This window comes from Fragaria vesca, linkage group LG7, assembly GCF_000184155.1.
Source record: "Fragaria vesca subsp. vesca linkage group LG7, FraVesHawaii_1.0, whole genome shotgun sequence".
NCBI lineage: Eukaryota > Viridiplantae > Streptophyta > Magnoliopsida > Rosales > Rosaceae > Fragaria > Fragaria vesca.
Genome location: NC_020497.1, coordinates 6,545,544 through 6,561,568, shown reverse-complemented (window position 1 = coordinate 6,561,568; position 16,025 = coordinate 6,545,544). Strand labels below are relative to the sequence as shown.

Sequence of the window (16,025 nt, the reverse complement as noted above, 5' to 3'; positions counted from 1 at the left end):
TGGTCATTTACAAGTTTAAAACTCTTTCAAAAAGCTAGTTTACCAAACAGTTTGCCTCTGCTTCTACCATTCACAGCACTTACAAAAAGCCAGTTTACCAAACACTCAGCAGCTTTGCTTGTCAGCTGCTTATTCTCAAAATTAGCCACAGCCAGCTTATTTTGGAAGCCACAGCTGTACCAAACAGGGCCTTAGTCTACCCTCGGGCTTTCGGGCCGAATAACTTTATTGATATTAAGGACCGGGCCTGACCCGACACATTTGAGGACCGGCCCGAATTGTTTAAAATAGAAATTGGGCCTTCAAAAAAGCCCGTCTCTGCCCGTTCAGGCTGGCCGGTCTAGTTCGGGCTATTTTCCTTGCTCGGGTTTTATGCCCACCCTTTATAATGAGAGGATAAGGGTATTTTTTTTTTGGGATGAAAACCTATTCTTTTGAGGGTAGATTTTGAACCTAGTGAAAACAAGTTCGAGCCTTCTTAGCTAGTTCACAGCTACGAAGGCTTGAGCCTTCTTAGATTTTGAACTTATTTTGAGTGAACTGTTGTTATGCGTTACTCACTTGTTTAATATTGGAAACCACGTACACAGTTCGTATTCACGGTATCATAGAGATTAGAAAATTTTACAAAACTCAAAAGTTGCATTTAACTATATCTCAACTCTTATTATGGGAAACCCAAGTTTTGGTGTGTCAAAGCTTACCAAAAAATTGAACTTCCTAATTTGCTTCTGATATTGCAAAATGTTGAAGAACCTGAAAATATCAGACAAGGTTACGAATGTAAATATGGTTTTCTATTGCATTTTACATTTTTGCCTAACTAAGTATTTATTTGCACAGTTGTCCCACTACATATATATTTGATTTTCAGTTTTTGAAAAAACAAATTGACATGTGTGAACTAGAAGCATTAGCAGTAACACTTTCAGTTTGTCTATTTTGGTGAACCAGAAGACCTAAACCAAAAGATCGATCATTGTTTAACTACCATTTTGTTTTCTCGTTTTTGTTCTTGTTTCCAAGGAACCAAGGATAGTCTAAATTTTTCTTCCAAAATATGCATAAATCTAAAATTTTGGTCACACCCAGTAACCGATGAAACAGGTAAATCAAGTCTCACCATGAACAGGTATTGAGGTTTATGTTTTGGCCTTGTGTAGTTGTGTTGGTTGATTTAGTGTAATGGTTCACCATGAATCCATGATCAATAAAAGCTAGTATTTGAGACCAAAAGAAAGAGAGAGAAACATCTATCATTGATGGAGAAGGATTTTTGCTTCATATATATTGATGAAAGTAATCTATGAGGTTTTTCTTGGAAGTGCAAGCATAGGGAGGGTGCCATCAATGTGAAGGGTGAACATGGTCCTATATGTTACATTTCTTGTTTCATCAGCCAATTTGAACCGGAAGAAGCAAAGCAGAGCCATTGCTACTATCTTCATCTGCCTGTAAGCAAAGTCCCTCCCTAGACAGGTCCGAGGCCCTGCCTGCAAGTAGCACAAGCAAAGCTATTAGCGAGTGTGTAGAGATGATTGACATATGTAGTAATTAGTAAAGAAATGAATATATGATACTAACATGAAATGCGATGAATTTGAAAGGTGATTCGGGCTTGAAAACTCCATTGTCGAGCCATCTTTCAGGTCGGAAAACCTCAGCATCTTCTCCCCAAACGTAAGGCATTCTCCCCATGGCATAGGCCATGTAAGCTATTCTGTCTCCTTTTTTCACTCTAAAGCCATCAGGAAGAATGTCATCTTTCTCTGCATACCTCCCATCCTTAAGAGTAAACATTCAAGATAAGTCGATATGAAAATTAGTACATCCTTAGAATTTGACTTGAACGAGTAGTACTAGTACACGAAAAATAGAAAACATTATTGAGAAAGTTGAGCATATATATATACCACAGGAACTGCAGGGTAGAGCCTCAAGGTTTCTGTTAGTGTCGCGTGAAGGTAATGCATCTTTTCAAGATTTGCATCAGTTATGTTCCTCACAAATTCATCAATGTCAGAGTCGTGATTCATTCCGACAACATCCCTCACTTCTTGTGCAACTTTCCCCTGTATTAGAGGGTTCTTGCTGAGCATGTAGAAGAACCATGATAGTGTATTGGCACTTGTATCTTTTCCAGCAATCATAAAATTCAGAATTATATCACTTAGATAGTCATCATTCATTCCCACTGGATCCTTTTCGCTCTCCATTAGAAACCTTGATAGTATGTCCTCCTTGTCACTTATACCATCTCTCTTAGCAGCTAGAAGTTCCCTCTTGTTCCTTATAAGTTGGTGCACAAAATCATGGGTGACTTTGACATACTGTTTAAGAGTGGCCTCAGAACCAATATTGAGAAATCTTTTCAACTTCCAGAATGGATCAACGTAACGCCAGTAAGTTAGAGCAGCTGATTCATCAAAGGCCTTCATAAATGCAATCCCATCTTTGCTTAACCCCTCCAAGCAATTCAGTTCTGTTCCAAATCCAACTTTGAATATGGAATCCAAGGTACATCTCATAAGCAACTCCTACAAGTCAGATCATAGTAACTCCTATAAGTTGTTAGTTTATATACATGATGTACATAGGCTTTGAGAGTGAAAATGTACTCACCTGCATATCAAACACCCTTTTGGAATTCGAAAACTCTGAAAGAAATTTAACGAGTTTGGCAGCATTTCCTCTAAATACAGAACAGCTGAAATCTCTAAGATTCCTTGTCGAAAATTCATAGCTTGCAAGCTTCCTCTGCTGCTTCCATTTCTCTCCATTAACAACAAAAATCCCCTGCCCCAAAATCTCAGACATAATAGTTTTGTTATAGTCACTTTTTGAGTAATGAGCAAAGTTGGTCTTGAGAAAATGCTCAATGTTTCGAGGGTCACAAGTGTATATCATGCTGCTGTTTAGAGAAAGAAGCCGGTGAGTTGGGCCTTCTCTCGCAACTCGGGTGTGGTAGTCATATAGTTTGTTGTAGTATAACAGGTGATCAAAGGTGGTGCCTTTTACAGGTGGGTAGTTTGGGTGTCTGATGGACTTGCCTGCGAAGATTCTGAGCATGAGAAAAGAGAAGAGGAAGAGTAAAAGAAAGAGTAATGAACATGTGAAGGTGAAGATGAAATACAGAAAAGCCATGTTTGTTTAAGCAACTTAGAGGAAGAGAAAGTAATATATAGAGGAAGGGAAAATGACATGAAGGTAATAGAAAATTGTAATAGCTATTTAGACGGCAGAATAAACTTGTTCCAATGGCATATAGCTCAAATGCTTTAAACAATAATCAGATTGATCAACAGTTACGTTTCCTCTGGTTATTGCGATTGGTTTGTAGGAGTGTATCCAATCAAAGTGAACATTGTTTTGGTTCATACATAGAAACTGACCAGGTCTTTGGAATCAATGCGATGGAAGACATAATCCTATATATAGATTCCAGTTTTGGTTTATTATCACTTTATCAGCAAAATATGAAGCGGAAGAAGCAAAAAATCAAGAGCCATTTACCTACTCTCCATCTGCAAGTGATCAAAGTTCTTCCCTAAGACACATCCGGTAATAAGCTTACTAGTTACTACAGAAAACAAGATGGCCATATAGATATCTCAATCTGGTGTTACTTTCATACTAAAGTAAAGGGAACCTATTCAGCGCACCCGGGTGCGCGGTGCACCCGGAAAAAATAATGACTTGGCAGTAATTGGTAGACGGTGATGATGGGTTCCGTTATATGAGGGCAGGGTTAAAACATTATTTACCATTCTCTCTCCACACAGCATACCTCCCTCTCTAGCTGAAAATTCGCCGCATACCTCCTCTCTCCACACAGCATACCTCCCTCTCTCATATTCTTCTTCTCCACACAACATACCTCCCTCCCTCTACCTCTCTCATATGCTATTCCCGTTCATAGAAGTCGTGTTTCATGTTGAGAGACGAAGTCGCCCGAAGAAGAGGACCGGGTTATTGAAGATGCAGCACAATTGTTGATTTTGGGCGATTAGCGAGTGTGTTTCGGATCTGGTCTTGCAATATGAAGGTAATAGTTGTATATGTTTGTATGGGTAATTTGGTACGGGTGAGGGAGGAAGTAAGCTGATTAAGTCGCTGTTCAATTTCAATTTCAGGTTATCGCTAAACGGAGAAGGTTGGAGGCCGGAAAAGCGGTGAGTCCTTGTGACCTGATGTATTTATGAAATTTGAATAGTGGGCTGAACTGTAATGGTATAGTTAATGACCTTTTTGCAGGGAGAAGATGTTGTGATTAAAACCGCCTGTTACCCAAAGGATTTCAAATTAACTTGTGAAGCCCTATCAAGTAGTAAGAGAAATGCTGTGGTGCAAATGGGATTCGGCCCATTAATGGAGATGGGATGCATAAAACTGAACCGGGACTTATGGTCAAATGGTTGTCGACAACTTGGATGTGCAACAGGGGAGATGCTCTATTCAGATTCAGGGGAGATATTTGTCCATAAATGCCACTGTATTCGAACGTGTGATGGGGGTTAGGAACACCGGGACACGAGTTGAGTTGGGGTGTGTCGATAGTTGATGACATGAAGGAGCTGGGAAGGAAGTTGTGTGGTGGGAATGAAGATATAAGTATAGACAGTATGAAACAAATCATTGTTGCAAGGGAGGAGGCGGATGATGTTTTCAAAAGTTTCTTTGTAATGTATACTCTAGTTGTACTGTTGTGCCCCAGCACCCCTTACACGGTTGACATGAGGTTCCTTGTTGCATTGAGTGACGCCTCATCCATTGGTAGCAAGAATTGGGCATCATTGTGTTTCAGACATCTATTAGATGGTGTTGTTGCCTATAAGAATAACCGGACTGGTTACATGAGTGGATGCATGGTGTTTTTACAATTATTTTATTTTGATTGCAGTTGGATATAGCTCGTCTATTGTTTGTAAATCAGTTCTCCCAGTTGTTGCATGGACGTCAAAAAAGTGTAAGCAAATGACAGAATGGGTAATTGGAGAAGGGGGCTTCCACTCCACATTTGTTAATGTTGGCAATATTGTAGCCGCTGAATTTGGTGGAAGTGAAGCAGCAGCGGTTTTTTCCAATTCTGTTGATGTGACTGTGTCGGATGATATGTTGAGGGCCATGCATGAAATAGATAGTCTTCAAAACGAGGTTGATAGGTTAAATTCAGTGATGGATATCATGGAAGCTAACATGGATAAGTTTAGCAGCATGTTCACTGAAATAGAGATGATATCCCATGACATGACCGAAGTTGGCCTACGACGGCGTTTTTTGTATGCGGTGAGAAATGTGTTTGGGAGCGGTGTGAAAAGTTCTTTGAATTTGGATAACGATGTGGAAGTGAACCTGAACGACGGTATAGGTATGGATACTGAAATGTTGCGACGACGCCCACTATCCCCAATATTCGATGATGGACCTAATGAAACTGAATGGTGTGAGTATCCAGGTGAAGAGGTGTGTATACTGTAATTTTAAGCTGAACACTGCGTTGACGATAATTTAGTCTTAATGATTTGTTTTATGTTTTTTACAATGTCGTCACCTTTGTCTTCCGCCCACCTGTCTTTTGTTATACATCCCACTAATCCATGAGTTATCCTCTTAACTTATTCATTGTAACAAGTACTCCCAAGAAGTTTCCCAATCCTCTATGCTCAAACCAGCAAATATTAGATGAAAGAAATGACCACGTGTGCCTGCGTCCTTCAAGTGCGACACTACATTTTTCCCAACATGCCATGCACATAACCGGTGTCTTGCCTCGGGCATTACATTTCCCAATGCTTTTCTCATTGCTTCATCGCTGTCAGTTATAACAGAAACAGGTTTCTTCTGCTTCATTGATGCTAAAAATGCAGTTAACACCCAATTGTATGTTTCTTCTGTTTCGTCAACAAGAAGTGCAGAACCGAATATAACAGTACCTCTGTGGTTGTTCGTTCCCACAAAAACTACCAGAGGCTTCCCATACATGTTGGTTTTGTAAGTACTGTCAAATATCAAAACATCCCCGTATGAACAATAATCCGTGTAGGACTGCCCGTCACGCCAAAACATGTTCGCCAGCCTACCCTTCACATCTGCACTAAACAAACAGTAGAACATAGGGTCTCGAATTGCTTTCATATTCATCCACATAATCGAACATTGTGCATCACCATCCAGCAACAGCTTGTTATTCTCCTCCTGAACTCTGTTGTACAAATCTCTTATGGTAAATCCAACAAACTCATGGCCTCCTGCCTGATGAACAAGGAACTCGTAAGCACGAGCTGTGCCAACAGAAACCTTCCTAAGTGCATTTACCTGAGCAATGTCGTGCTCCTTAACCAAGCGATTTGTTCTCATAAACTGTCTATGCACAAGTCGAGTCAGTGGATGATTATGTTCCGTCCTAAACGACGACGCATAATATCCCTCCTTTTTTCTATCATATTTCACGGTGAATTGTGCAAGGCATTTCTGCCTTGATAGTCGCCGCGACCTTGAACTAACTAGCTTCACCATTTTCTTCCCCCTACAACTCTTCTCACTATCCTTCACATCTGATCTGTGCAACACTTTTTGCTTATTCTCTTTCTTAGTTTTGTGAATCAACCTATCCTCCAAACCTGCGTCAACATCTTCCTCACACACCCTACTTTTCTTACCCTTATTGCGCACCCCTTCCCTTGCACATACCATTTCTCTTCTGATAATTACTGTATTCTCACTGTTCCAGGCCAATTTGTATTTTCTTATGCTGAAACCCTTTGCAACTGAATAGTGTAGGTAGAACATCTCTGCTTCCTCCACACTCTTGAACACCACATTAGACAAGTCATCAAGCTCTATGTCCTTGTAAGGCTTCCCATTGAACATTGTGCATTGCTCATCGTCTGACCTGTCTTCACTCTCGCTTACTTCCATCCTATCATCACTACCATTCCCAAAACTATCCCTGGTCTTCGCCTCATCTGAACCATCACTGTTTTCAGTCTGGGTGGTACTCAAATCAATTCCCTCCATAACACACCTGTGCACAAACATGTAAATAAGGATAACTCATCACAATTTAATAAGATGGAAATCAATTAATGGCAAACAAGCTTGCTCAGGTAATCAATAGAAACCTAAAACAGTTTAGTTCATATCATAGAGCTGGTGGGAGAAATTTTGAAGTGGCTCATTCAAGTAACACACAATAATCAATCATCAATCTCAGTAATTTGGAATCATCCATTGAAATCTGAGATTCTGGAGATAGAACATAAGAACAATAAGATTCAATCTATTGGGCGAACCTGAACTAGACATGGAAATCCCAAACAACATAGATATTTAATCCAAAACGAATAATGATATCAATTCAAGAACTTACAACGATTGTCCGTCTCCCTGATGCTTTGTTCTTACTTCAGAGCTGCTCAACCGGTTTATTAGTCAAAACACAAATCTCCCCCACTCTACAACTCCATATCTTCCAATCGGTTTAGCACCAACACCAATCGCTGCTCAGTCTTCAATGCTTTGAAAGTTTAGACGATCTAATGAAACTTGGAACCAAACGGTTTAGCACCAACACCAATCGGCTGCTCAATCTTTAGTGCTGTTTAGACGATCTGATGAAACATGGAAGAAAGAGGGGCTGCTGCTCGAAATACGAGGGCTCAGTCTCCCTTAACCTTTTCTACTCTTTTTCACCCCCTGTATTTTTACCCAAACAAACCCTAACAGCCACTTAACGATGTCAATAACTGACTTCTCCACGTGTCAGAATCTGACGGTGAAGAACCCGGGTGAGCTGTATAATTTCGCCTAAAGTCAAGCCATCAGAAATATGTATATCTACACAACGTCCATCATTGGAGTAAGCGTAAGTAGTACTCCGTAGTATTAAAACTTCAGAAAATATGTTATCCAAAGTTAAACATCTGCAATTGATCGAGTGTATCCAACCAGTTGTAAAACTGCACCAGACGATAAACCTGATCATTATAAAATCTAAATGGCCCGCTCACTTGTACTGTAATATTTTTTTGAATTTAACATTATTGTCTTTTATTTTGGTTTGTTTAGAATGTATATTATTGTCTTCTTTTGATTGTATATAGCTTCATAAGGTTTCAACGATTAACGATTATTCGTACATTGCATTAGAGGCTACATGGGTGATGGAGTTGTGGAGTCGTGATACAATGTTACATCACGTAGCCTAAATCGATCTATCGATAAAGCCATATGAATATATGCTAAATGCCTAAATCGATCTATCGATAAAGCCATATGAATATATGCTACAATGTTACATCACGTAGCATCACTAGATCATTCTCATTGTACAATTCAATTCACTCCATATAATTACAAGCTTTAAAATATTGTTATGCTGGCAAGTTATGAACAAGCTGCACTCTGCTGGTTTGTCGGCCTTCATACTGCCCAAATCATTAATCTCAACTATGGGAGAAAATCATGATGGAGCAAATCAGCACTACTCTTACTTGTCAACCTTCAGATTGCTGAAAACCATAAATATTACTAGGGGAGGAGATTCTACGTCATGATGGAGCGAATTGGCTTCGGACTTTACCTTTTAATACTCTCCAATACCTTAATTAGCATAGTGTTCTACAACCCAAAAAACATAGATCTATCTCAGGACTATACATGTTACATTTGCCAATTAAGAACAACGTCTGAGTCTCGTACTATGAGGAGCAGGGACGGAACCAGGAATCGAAAATGGGTTGGGCTAATTTTCACACAGCACACTTACAAAATATTTTTTGAGGTTTGGAACCCAATGGGAGGCTTATCCTCACGTCTTTATATTAAAAACATATGAGGGGGATATAAAACCAAAACCTCATAAATTGAAAACTACAACGAAAATGATTGTAATAAAATAACAAACAATAACCTATAACTATCTAAATCGTACCCGCCGGGTTTTACTCCGGGTTCCACTAACTTCAAACTCCTGAATCACAGAATCATTATCAACACTATCATTGTTTGATCAATCAGGGTAACAAATAAGAAGCAAGCCAGAGATGCAATTAAATCCAAGTTTGGGATTTATTACCTGCGATCGACGGGATGGAGGAGATGAGCAGGGAGGAGTAACGAGTGGGACCGGAGGAAGTGAGGGATTTAGGAAAAAAATCTGCTTGGGATCTGTAGGAAGGTGAGAAAGATGAGACAGATGGAGGAGATGAATAATTGAGCAGGATGAGAGTCGAGAGAAGTTTTTAGCGGAGAAGAAAGTGAGGGACTGATGTCTGATGATGAGAGAAATCAGGAATAAGGCCATAAGGGTATAATTTTTTTTTTTTTTTCTATTGGGCTGGGTTAGGCTGTGATATATATATGCCTAGGGGTTTTTTGGCCCAATTTTCGGTTGGGCTGTAGCCCATTCAGCCCTTGCTGTGCTTCCGTCCCTGATGAGGAGAAACTAATTCTGTTTTGGGCAACTCATTTCAAAGTCAACTAAAAAATGGGTGATAAGTGTTAGCTTGCGCAACACAGATTAAGGTCGAAAATGCTAAAGAAGTGTTTTGATTATCAATTTGAAATCTAAAATGCATGATCTGGATTCTGGTAATTAGGCTGGTTGTTTTGGGTAGGAGCTTCATGACATTTATGTTGTGGCTCCACGGTTCATGATATTGGAGCCTATAAACTAACAAATTAGTCATTCCGCCAACAATTACTCCCCAGTTGATTCACATTCGTATGTCCAAAACAATGCTACGAGGCACAGCAAAACTGTATGATCATTCTCATTTGTTTTAGTTGCATGCATATGGTGAAGTTTGATAATCATGTTTATGAAACCATATATTGTTTTCGATCTATTTTTCTTTTGAAAGATATTCACCATTGATTTAGTTCATTTTGACTTGCACTTAGAATCCCTTAGTGAAAGTTCAAGACATTTGTTAGAATCGATTAAATAGATTCGACATATATCCAAATATTGAAACCAGTACTCTGTTGAAACCTGCATATAGCTTGACACAAAAGACAAAAGCTATAGATGAGTGGTATCTACCAGAAGTAGGTAGTTCTTGATGGGTTGTTCAAGGTTACAATTCTACAAAATGACAGAACACTGGAAGGTTAAACCATAAAGTACCTTCTACAAGCTAGATGATATTGTCCAAAACCAAACCAAAAACCATGAAACATTGCCAATACAGTTAATATGATCAATGGCAACAAATCTTGACATTAACAACAACATTCTTAGAGACTGCTGTTTTCTGATGGAGCTCAAATATGCAGACATCTCTGTCATTCAGCTTGTTGGCTCTGTAAAACTCAGTCCACCCCCTCGCCATTGTCACGCGCTGCCGTTTCTTTTCTTTCCAATGTTTAAGGTCCACCTTCCAATGATGTCTTGAAGGATCTATCAGAGTCATGCTGGATTTGTGAGCAATTCCATTCGCTTCAACAAATGAAGGAGGGATATTCTGTCATAAACATTCAGCACCTTGATTTAGGTCCAAGAATCTAAACTATCAATACATTACAGTCATAACTTGAAAATAACCAAGCGTACGTATGTAATGATGTGACACAACAGAATTGAAGAAACAATAGGCGGTTAACATACCATATAAGGGTTACGTTTATCACGATGGGATGGCTTCATAATTGTCCGGAAGAAATGAGTTCCTAACGAAAGGTCCAGCACACATCAACAATCATATTAAAAATGAGAGATGGAGATGTAAATACTGTAGGACGAAATTAAGAGAATGATAATCTTTTTGCTAAATCTAACCACCTTCCAAATTGTCATCGCGAGGACGCTTAACCCTTTGTGTTTCATGAGGTGTTGTCATCCTACCGTTTACCATCGAATCAGAAGGGAAATGATACTCTTTCTCACAAGCACTTAAACCATAAGATACCACATTAAATACCATATTCCCTTTGTGTTCAAATACAAGAAACTCTCCAACTCTCAGGCTATGATGGTTCACGAATTTTAGCCAACCTTCTTTGAAATAAAGTTGTCCATTACCACTCTTACCAACTTTAACATCCCAAGATCCCTGGCAGCTTTGTATCATCGCTGCATCCATTTTATTTTCATTGAGACAGAAAGCTACTGGAATACCCTGTTCATATGTATAAGAAATTAAGAACAGAAGTATTAGAAAGCTTTGCTCCTCATGTATAAGCATTAAGCAATAGGCAAGTGTCTTACTACAAAAAGTTTGAAAGTTAGTAAGTCGGTTTTGGCTCATAGGCAAGGATATATTGAACTCCTCTGCATATAAAGTGATTTATTTTCTCTCTTTCCACATTTCCGATTATTCAATTTGATCAGGAAATTCATTACAAATAATATGCAGTGTAATTTTTTCCACAGAATATATGACATTTTAATAGAATCAAAGAAAGATAACAACTACTGTGATAAAGCTATAGACTGCATCTTTTCAGGTAATCGGGTGGACAAAAAAGAAAACAAAAACAAAAAAAGAAAAGAAAAGAAGAAGCAGAAAACCCAGTTTGGTGTTAGTCTCTTTGAAGCTAACACCAAAACTCACACATCAAAGACAAGAACCATACATGCATCCTGTATCTTCCTATCATCTTACAGCAGTTAAAACAAGAAACAAATATCAACTATGAACAAAAAGAAAGAGTCAGAGTGAGTAAGAGATTTATACAAGTTTCTTGCGGAAGCCAGGCATCAAAACCTTGAAAAACTTTGTAGGAGATGATTGAAGCATTCTAGTCCCAGCCATGGATATCCCCCTCTCCTTGCTCTCTAGGCCCTTCTAAGATGAAATGAACCTTTTGAATATAATAGCATCAGTGGTCTCGTCAGTTGTCAAATCACCATTATTACTTCTTCTCAGTTCTGCTACACTCAACCCAAAGTGACCTTTCTAGTTGTAGAAGAGGCATGCAGGTTTTGGTCAGTACTTAATTGGTATTAAGAAGCCCACAAACAAGGGTCAACATCAACCCTCTTGGGGATGCCCTATAAATCAAATTCCTGGATCTTCCGTCCATGATTATCTTATCGGGCCCATAATGAAAGACTTCACATTTCACAACGATGATCCATTAGTAATTGTGTATGACGATGAGATTCACACTCTTTTAGTTTTGCAACAAACTATATTCTCTGAAATAAAACTAATTTAGTTACTAGATATTAAACTTAAATTACTAAAAATACTCGTAGGTTGTAAAATTTGGACACAAATGATCAATTTCTCAGAATCAACATGGTCATTTTACCATTAGACACTTAATACTTCCACACATCAACTAAAATCTGAAGTCAGATTTAGTTACACATACTACTATGCAGGTTTTAGTTTGAATATTTCTGGTGTTTTAAAAATAAAAAGGCTGACATTTGTAGTATACGATTTGGTGAGAGGTTCAGACATCAGCTAGTCTAGCTGTTTTGGTTTCGTACTTCTCCATGAATGTTCAAAGATGTGCTGCTGTTTACGGTGCACTAAAGTATACCTCCAAATGTAACTGTAATTATATTGAGGGTCTTCTACATAACCATTTTTTTTTTTTTTGGTCGAGATCTTCTACATAACTTTGGTGAAGCCTACATTATGTTGGTTATCTAGAATCTACCCAAGGGTGCATCTACCCAAGGTGTTTGTGGACAGGTGTCAGCAGGCGGGCATGACACGGGTTGACAGCGTCTATATGTCGTTAACTAGAGAGATGGTAAATACGGGGATGTATTTGGGGCTCTGGGTTAGTTTGTTGAGGTAAATACGGGGATGTTAGTTTGTTTGTTAACTTGATCGTTTGCTGATGGTATTGAACTGAACTGGTATCGAATCGGGGCTATCGAAAGGGGATCGAGTGGGCAGACGAGGTCGCGCTTTGGTCTGAGATATTATCGCGGCGGCGGCGGCACAATCTGGTGACATACCTTTTGGCGCTTGGTGAAATTCTGGGCATAGAGAAGAATTTGTGTAGCGAGTTTTCCATGAAGGAGGCCGCGACTATTTCCAACAGCAGCCCTCAACTTCGTCTTCGTCTTCCTCTATTCTCCAATCACTTCCTCTCCATCTGGTACTTATCTTTGTTTGGTTTGTTCGGTTCTGCTTTTTTCCAGTCAAAATTCGATTTTATGTGTTTATTAGCTGGGTTTTTCAGTGTTTAGTATTGGGTTTTGTTTGGAATTAGGATTAGCGGGGTGTTTTGTATGTTGAGGTTTTACTCTCCTGGTTTCAAATTGTAGTGCTTTATGGTTTACTAATTCAGAAGTGTGGAATTGAGTGGCAAATTGATATTGGGTTAATGAGGAAATGTGGATACAGTTGTTGTTCATTAGCTATAAAATGGGTCAAGACTAGCAATGATTCAATGTCGTTTGAAACCATTGATAGTATTGGTTAGACCAGACATTCATGGTGCTGAGGGGCACCAATATAAAAACTTTTTTAACAATCTAAATCTAATAGTATTAAGTGATGGAAATGGTTTTGGGTGCTTGTGTAGCGTGATTTCTCTTGGACATGCTTGGCTACTGATATGTAAGATTTGTGATATGGAAGGCAACTTTTCTTTATTGCTGTGATTCTAATTTAGCATGTTATTGGTGTGTTTGTGGAAGTTTTCTCTGTGATAGTTTTAAATGTGTGTTGATGAGAATAGTTGGCTCATCAACTTGATATTCTATTGAACTTCATCGATATGATGCTCCTTTGGGTTCTAAATTCCTTCTTATGATATTGTTATGAATTTGTAGTTACCAACTTGTTCATAGTAACAAGTATCCTTGTTTGGATGTCTTGATCATGAATATAAACTAGCCTTTGAGTATCTTATTCGGAAATCATTGAAATATGCACAGCAGACCTTGTCTTTTTATATTGTTTAAATTCTTTCTTCTCAAGTTAAGTTGCAGTCATGACTCCTTCGAATTTGGTACTTATCAGTATAGTATTGTTTTATTCAAATTCTGAGCTATGTCTACCTTGTTCTGTAGTAGCACTTTGTAATTTCTGAGGAAGCTGTACATGGCTGCATTTGAGTCTGTTTCCTATCAAATTATTGTTGTTCGTTTGTATTCAGAATTCATTCGTTCAAAGCTCTTCATGCTAGTCTTCATGATAGTGTCCTTATTAAGCTCTAATTCTTATCAAATTCTTTGTTGTTTGGTTGTGTTCCTAAATCCCAACCCACCAGTACATATGTAACATTGTTGCTGAACCAAAACTGAAATCTGAAGATTTCAGGAACTCTTAAAATTATGGCCACAGTCTAGTTTCATTGTTATTATCTTGTTCCCTTCTAGCAAAGCTTGTGCAGCGTGTTAAGTTCCTGCTTCTTATTCTCTTCCCATCTTTCCAATGATCCTATCATCAAGTTTTATCTCAGAAATGATTCTTTGAATTCACATGATTATTGGTCATTGCCTTATTAAACGTTAAAAACACTCCAACTGGTAGTATTCCTTAAAACAAATCATATTGTGAACTAGTCTTGCTGCAAATTACCTTCGAGTTTGAACAGATATCCATGTCCATTATCAGTTTACTAAGTATACACCAGGTCCCTTCACATATGCATATATTTGGGGAAAGTTTCAAATACTAAAAAGAAAACAGATTGTTCCCTGGCTTTTCTTACTAAGCTTAGGTTGCTGCGATGAGCAAATCACATATGTATATTTGCATTGTTTGTTCAGTTGTTAAATGAAGTTCTGATTCCTCATCAAGTCTGGGGTCAAAACTTAATTTAATCAATTGTTTTTTTTATAGAAAACAGAGGTCCATTCTTTTGCAATACCTTACTTCTGATTTTGTGTTTGTCTCGTACTGTACCCCTTTTGAGATTTCCAGACCTATATGTATACCCCTGTTTGTTTTCCTGTTAAGTTTCCTGTTTACTATCAGTTTGGTGGTTCTTTACTTCTCATGCTTACATGTTTCCTCATTAAAGTATATCTGAACCCAAAGCTATGTTGCCTGCTGCTTTAAAGTCTCAAGCTCGAGTGTTTCTATCGTTTTGATTTTCATAAAGCATGAGTTGTTAAAGTTGTGTTTCTTGACAAACACAAAAAGAGATTTACCTTTCAAGGTTTACTTCATGGCAAAACTTCTCTATAAGAAAGAGTATTTCAGTCTCTTGAAATCCCTTAATGATTGTTTTGGCTTAAAGAAGCCAAAAGGTTTACAGAAAGGACATGTTTGGTTTTGAACGGTATTATTTGATTAGGCCAAGGATAAGTTAAGTAGGGATTGTGCCTCCCTAGGGTGAATAGACCAACAGTTTTGTAATGATCAGGATTCCGTTTAGTACGGGGTGTCCTCGTTGGCTTTAATACGAGGGGTTTTCCTCTTGTACGGGGTGTGCTCGTTGGCCTTAATACGAGCAATGGGCTCTAACCGGAAAAGGAAGGATTTCAAGGATTTCGTTGGAAAAGAAGATAAGGGTTTCTGAACGTTGAACAAAGTGTTTGAAAGAAAAAGAAGACTATGGTCTTATTGCTATTGTCGGATTTGCGTTGGGTTTAATTTTCTAATGTCACAGAGTGTGACTCAAAAGTGTTGGTCTCAGTTCGTTGTTTCTTTTACATGTTCAGTTGTTTATTTAAGTGTCCCAAGCTGAATGTCATCTTTGTTGAAAGCTGAGTAACCTTATATCAATTGAGTCATTGATTCCATTCTCATAATTCTCAGCAGCAACCTTCATAATTTAATTCTATTTCATTCCGTTTACTACTGATATTCTTTCACATTACTCCAATTGCATTCTAAATTTGAATCATAGTACTATTGATTATCTTCTGTACCTACTGAGCTTGTGAAGCTCACTTCCCTATGTTTCATTTGTTCTCAAGAAAGAAGTGTGGTGATGTTTCTGATATTCCAGAGTTGACTTAAATCAGAGTTCATTACCCAGTTATGCTTGCTTGTGGACTGAGTGCCTCACTTTTGCTTTATTGAATATGTGCTGCTGTCTTCATTAGATTGTGCTCAGTACGTATTTGTTTGGAATGGTGGCATTTTGTTAATATAGTGGTA

General features: G+C 38.4%; 4 protein-coding genes across 5 annotated transcripts; 1 reads left to right on the top strand and 3 right to left on the bottom strand.

The window, feature by feature from the left end:
* Window positions 1–1,304: 1,304 nt before the first annotated feature.
* On the bottom strand, window positions 1,305–3,144 carry LOC101312089 (cytochrome P450 704C1-like). The gene is made up of 4 exons (XM_004306849.1): window positions 2,623–3,144; window positions 1,914–2,537; window positions 1,585–1,785; window positions 1,305–1,493 (listed from the first exon to the last, which is right to left on the bottom strand). Exons 1-4 carry the CDS (start codon window positions 3,142–3,144, stop codon window positions 1,305–1,307), a joined length of 1,536 nt encoding a protein of 511 aa, XP_004306897.1.
* A 693-nt stretch (window positions 3,145–3,837) lies between these two features.
* On the top strand, window positions 3,838–5,370 carry LOC101311796. The gene is made up of 3 exons (XM_004306848.1): window positions 3,838–4,045; window positions 4,134–4,172; window positions 4,255–5,370. Exons 1-3 carry the CDS (start codon window positions 4,040–4,042, stop codon window positions 4,516–4,518), a joined length of 309 nt encoding a protein of 102 aa, XP_004306896.1. The 5' UTR covers window positions 3,838–4,039; the 3' UTR covers window positions 4,519–5,370.
* A 129-nt stretch (window positions 5,371–5,499) lies between these two features.
* On the bottom strand, window positions 5,500–7,412 carry LOC101311510 (protein FAR1-RELATED SEQUENCE 5-like). The gene is made up of 2 exons (XM_004306847.1): window positions 7,370–7,412; window positions 5,500–7,024 (listed from the first exon to the last, which is right to left on the bottom strand). Exon 2 carries the CDS (start codon window positions 7,015–7,017, stop codon window positions 5,620–5,622), a length of 1,398 nt encoding a protein of 465 aa, XP_004306895.1. The 5' UTR covers window positions 7,018–7,024; window positions 7,370–7,412; the 3' UTR covers window positions 5,500–5,619.
* Window positions 7,413–9,934: 2,522 nt separating this feature from the next.
* LOC101311032 (B3 domain-containing protein REM9-like) lies at window positions 9,935–11,908 on the bottom strand. 2 transcript variants are annotated; one of them, XM_004306846.1, is made up of 4 exons: window positions 11,679–11,908; window positions 10,784–11,120; window positions 10,610–10,671; window positions 9,935–10,466 (listed from the first exon to the last, which is right to left on the bottom strand). In XM_004306846.1, the coding sequence occupies exons 1-4, from the start codon at window positions 11,754–11,756 to the stop codon at window positions 10,203–10,205; spliced, it is 741 nt and encodes a 246-aa protein (XP_004306894.1). In that variant the 5' UTR covers window positions 11,757–11,908; the 3' UTR covers window positions 9,935–10,202. The 2 variants fall into 2 exon arrangements, with proteins under 2 accessions (XP_004306894.1, XP_004306893.1); XM_004306845.1 differs by lacking the exon at window positions 11,679–11,908 and having other exon boundaries at window positions 10,784–11,462.
* Between the last annotated feature and the right edge of the window lie 4,117 nt (window positions 11,909–16,025).

What these genes read in the sequence shown, in the direction of transcription:
- LOC101311796 (XM_004306848.1), top strand. An exon ending in GGTTGGAGGCCGGAAAAGCG is followed by an intron (nt 4,173 to 4,254) that starts GTGAGTCCTTGT and finishes ACCTTTTTGCAG; the next exon opens with GGAGAAGATGTTGTGATTAA.
- LOC101312089 (XM_004306849.1), bottom strand. Translation starts at nt 3,144, where the DNA reads ATGGCTTTTCTGTATTTCATCTTCACCTTCACATGTTCATTACTCTTT. An exon ending in AAAGGGTGTTTGATATGCAG is followed by an intron (nt 2,538 to 2,622) that starts GTGAGTACATTT and finishes TCTGACTTGTAG; the next exon opens with GAGTTGCTTATGAGATGTAC. An exon ending in TCAAATTCATCGCATTTCAT is followed by an intron (nt 1,494 to 1,584) that starts GTTAGTATCATA and finishes TGCTACTTGCAG; the next exon opens with GCAGGGCCTCGGACCTGTCT.
- LOC101311032 (XM_004306845.1), bottom strand. Translation starts at nt 11,249, where the DNA reads ATGAGCCAAAACCGACTTACTAACTTTCAAACTTTTTGTAGTAAGACA. An exon ending in TCGCGATGACAATTTGGAAG is followed by an intron (nt 10,672 to 10,783) that starts GTGGTTAGATTT and finishes ACCTTTCGTTAG; the next exon opens with GAACTCATTTCTTCCGGACA. An exon ending in ATAAACGTAACCCTTATATG is followed by an intron (nt 10,467 to 10,609) that starts GTATGTTAACCG and finishes TGTTTATGACAG; the next exon opens with AATATCCCTCCTTCATTTGT.
- LOC101311510 (XM_004306847.1), bottom strand. Translation starts at nt 7,017, where the DNA reads ATGGAGGGAATTGATTTGAGTACCACCCAGACTGAAAACAGTGATGGT.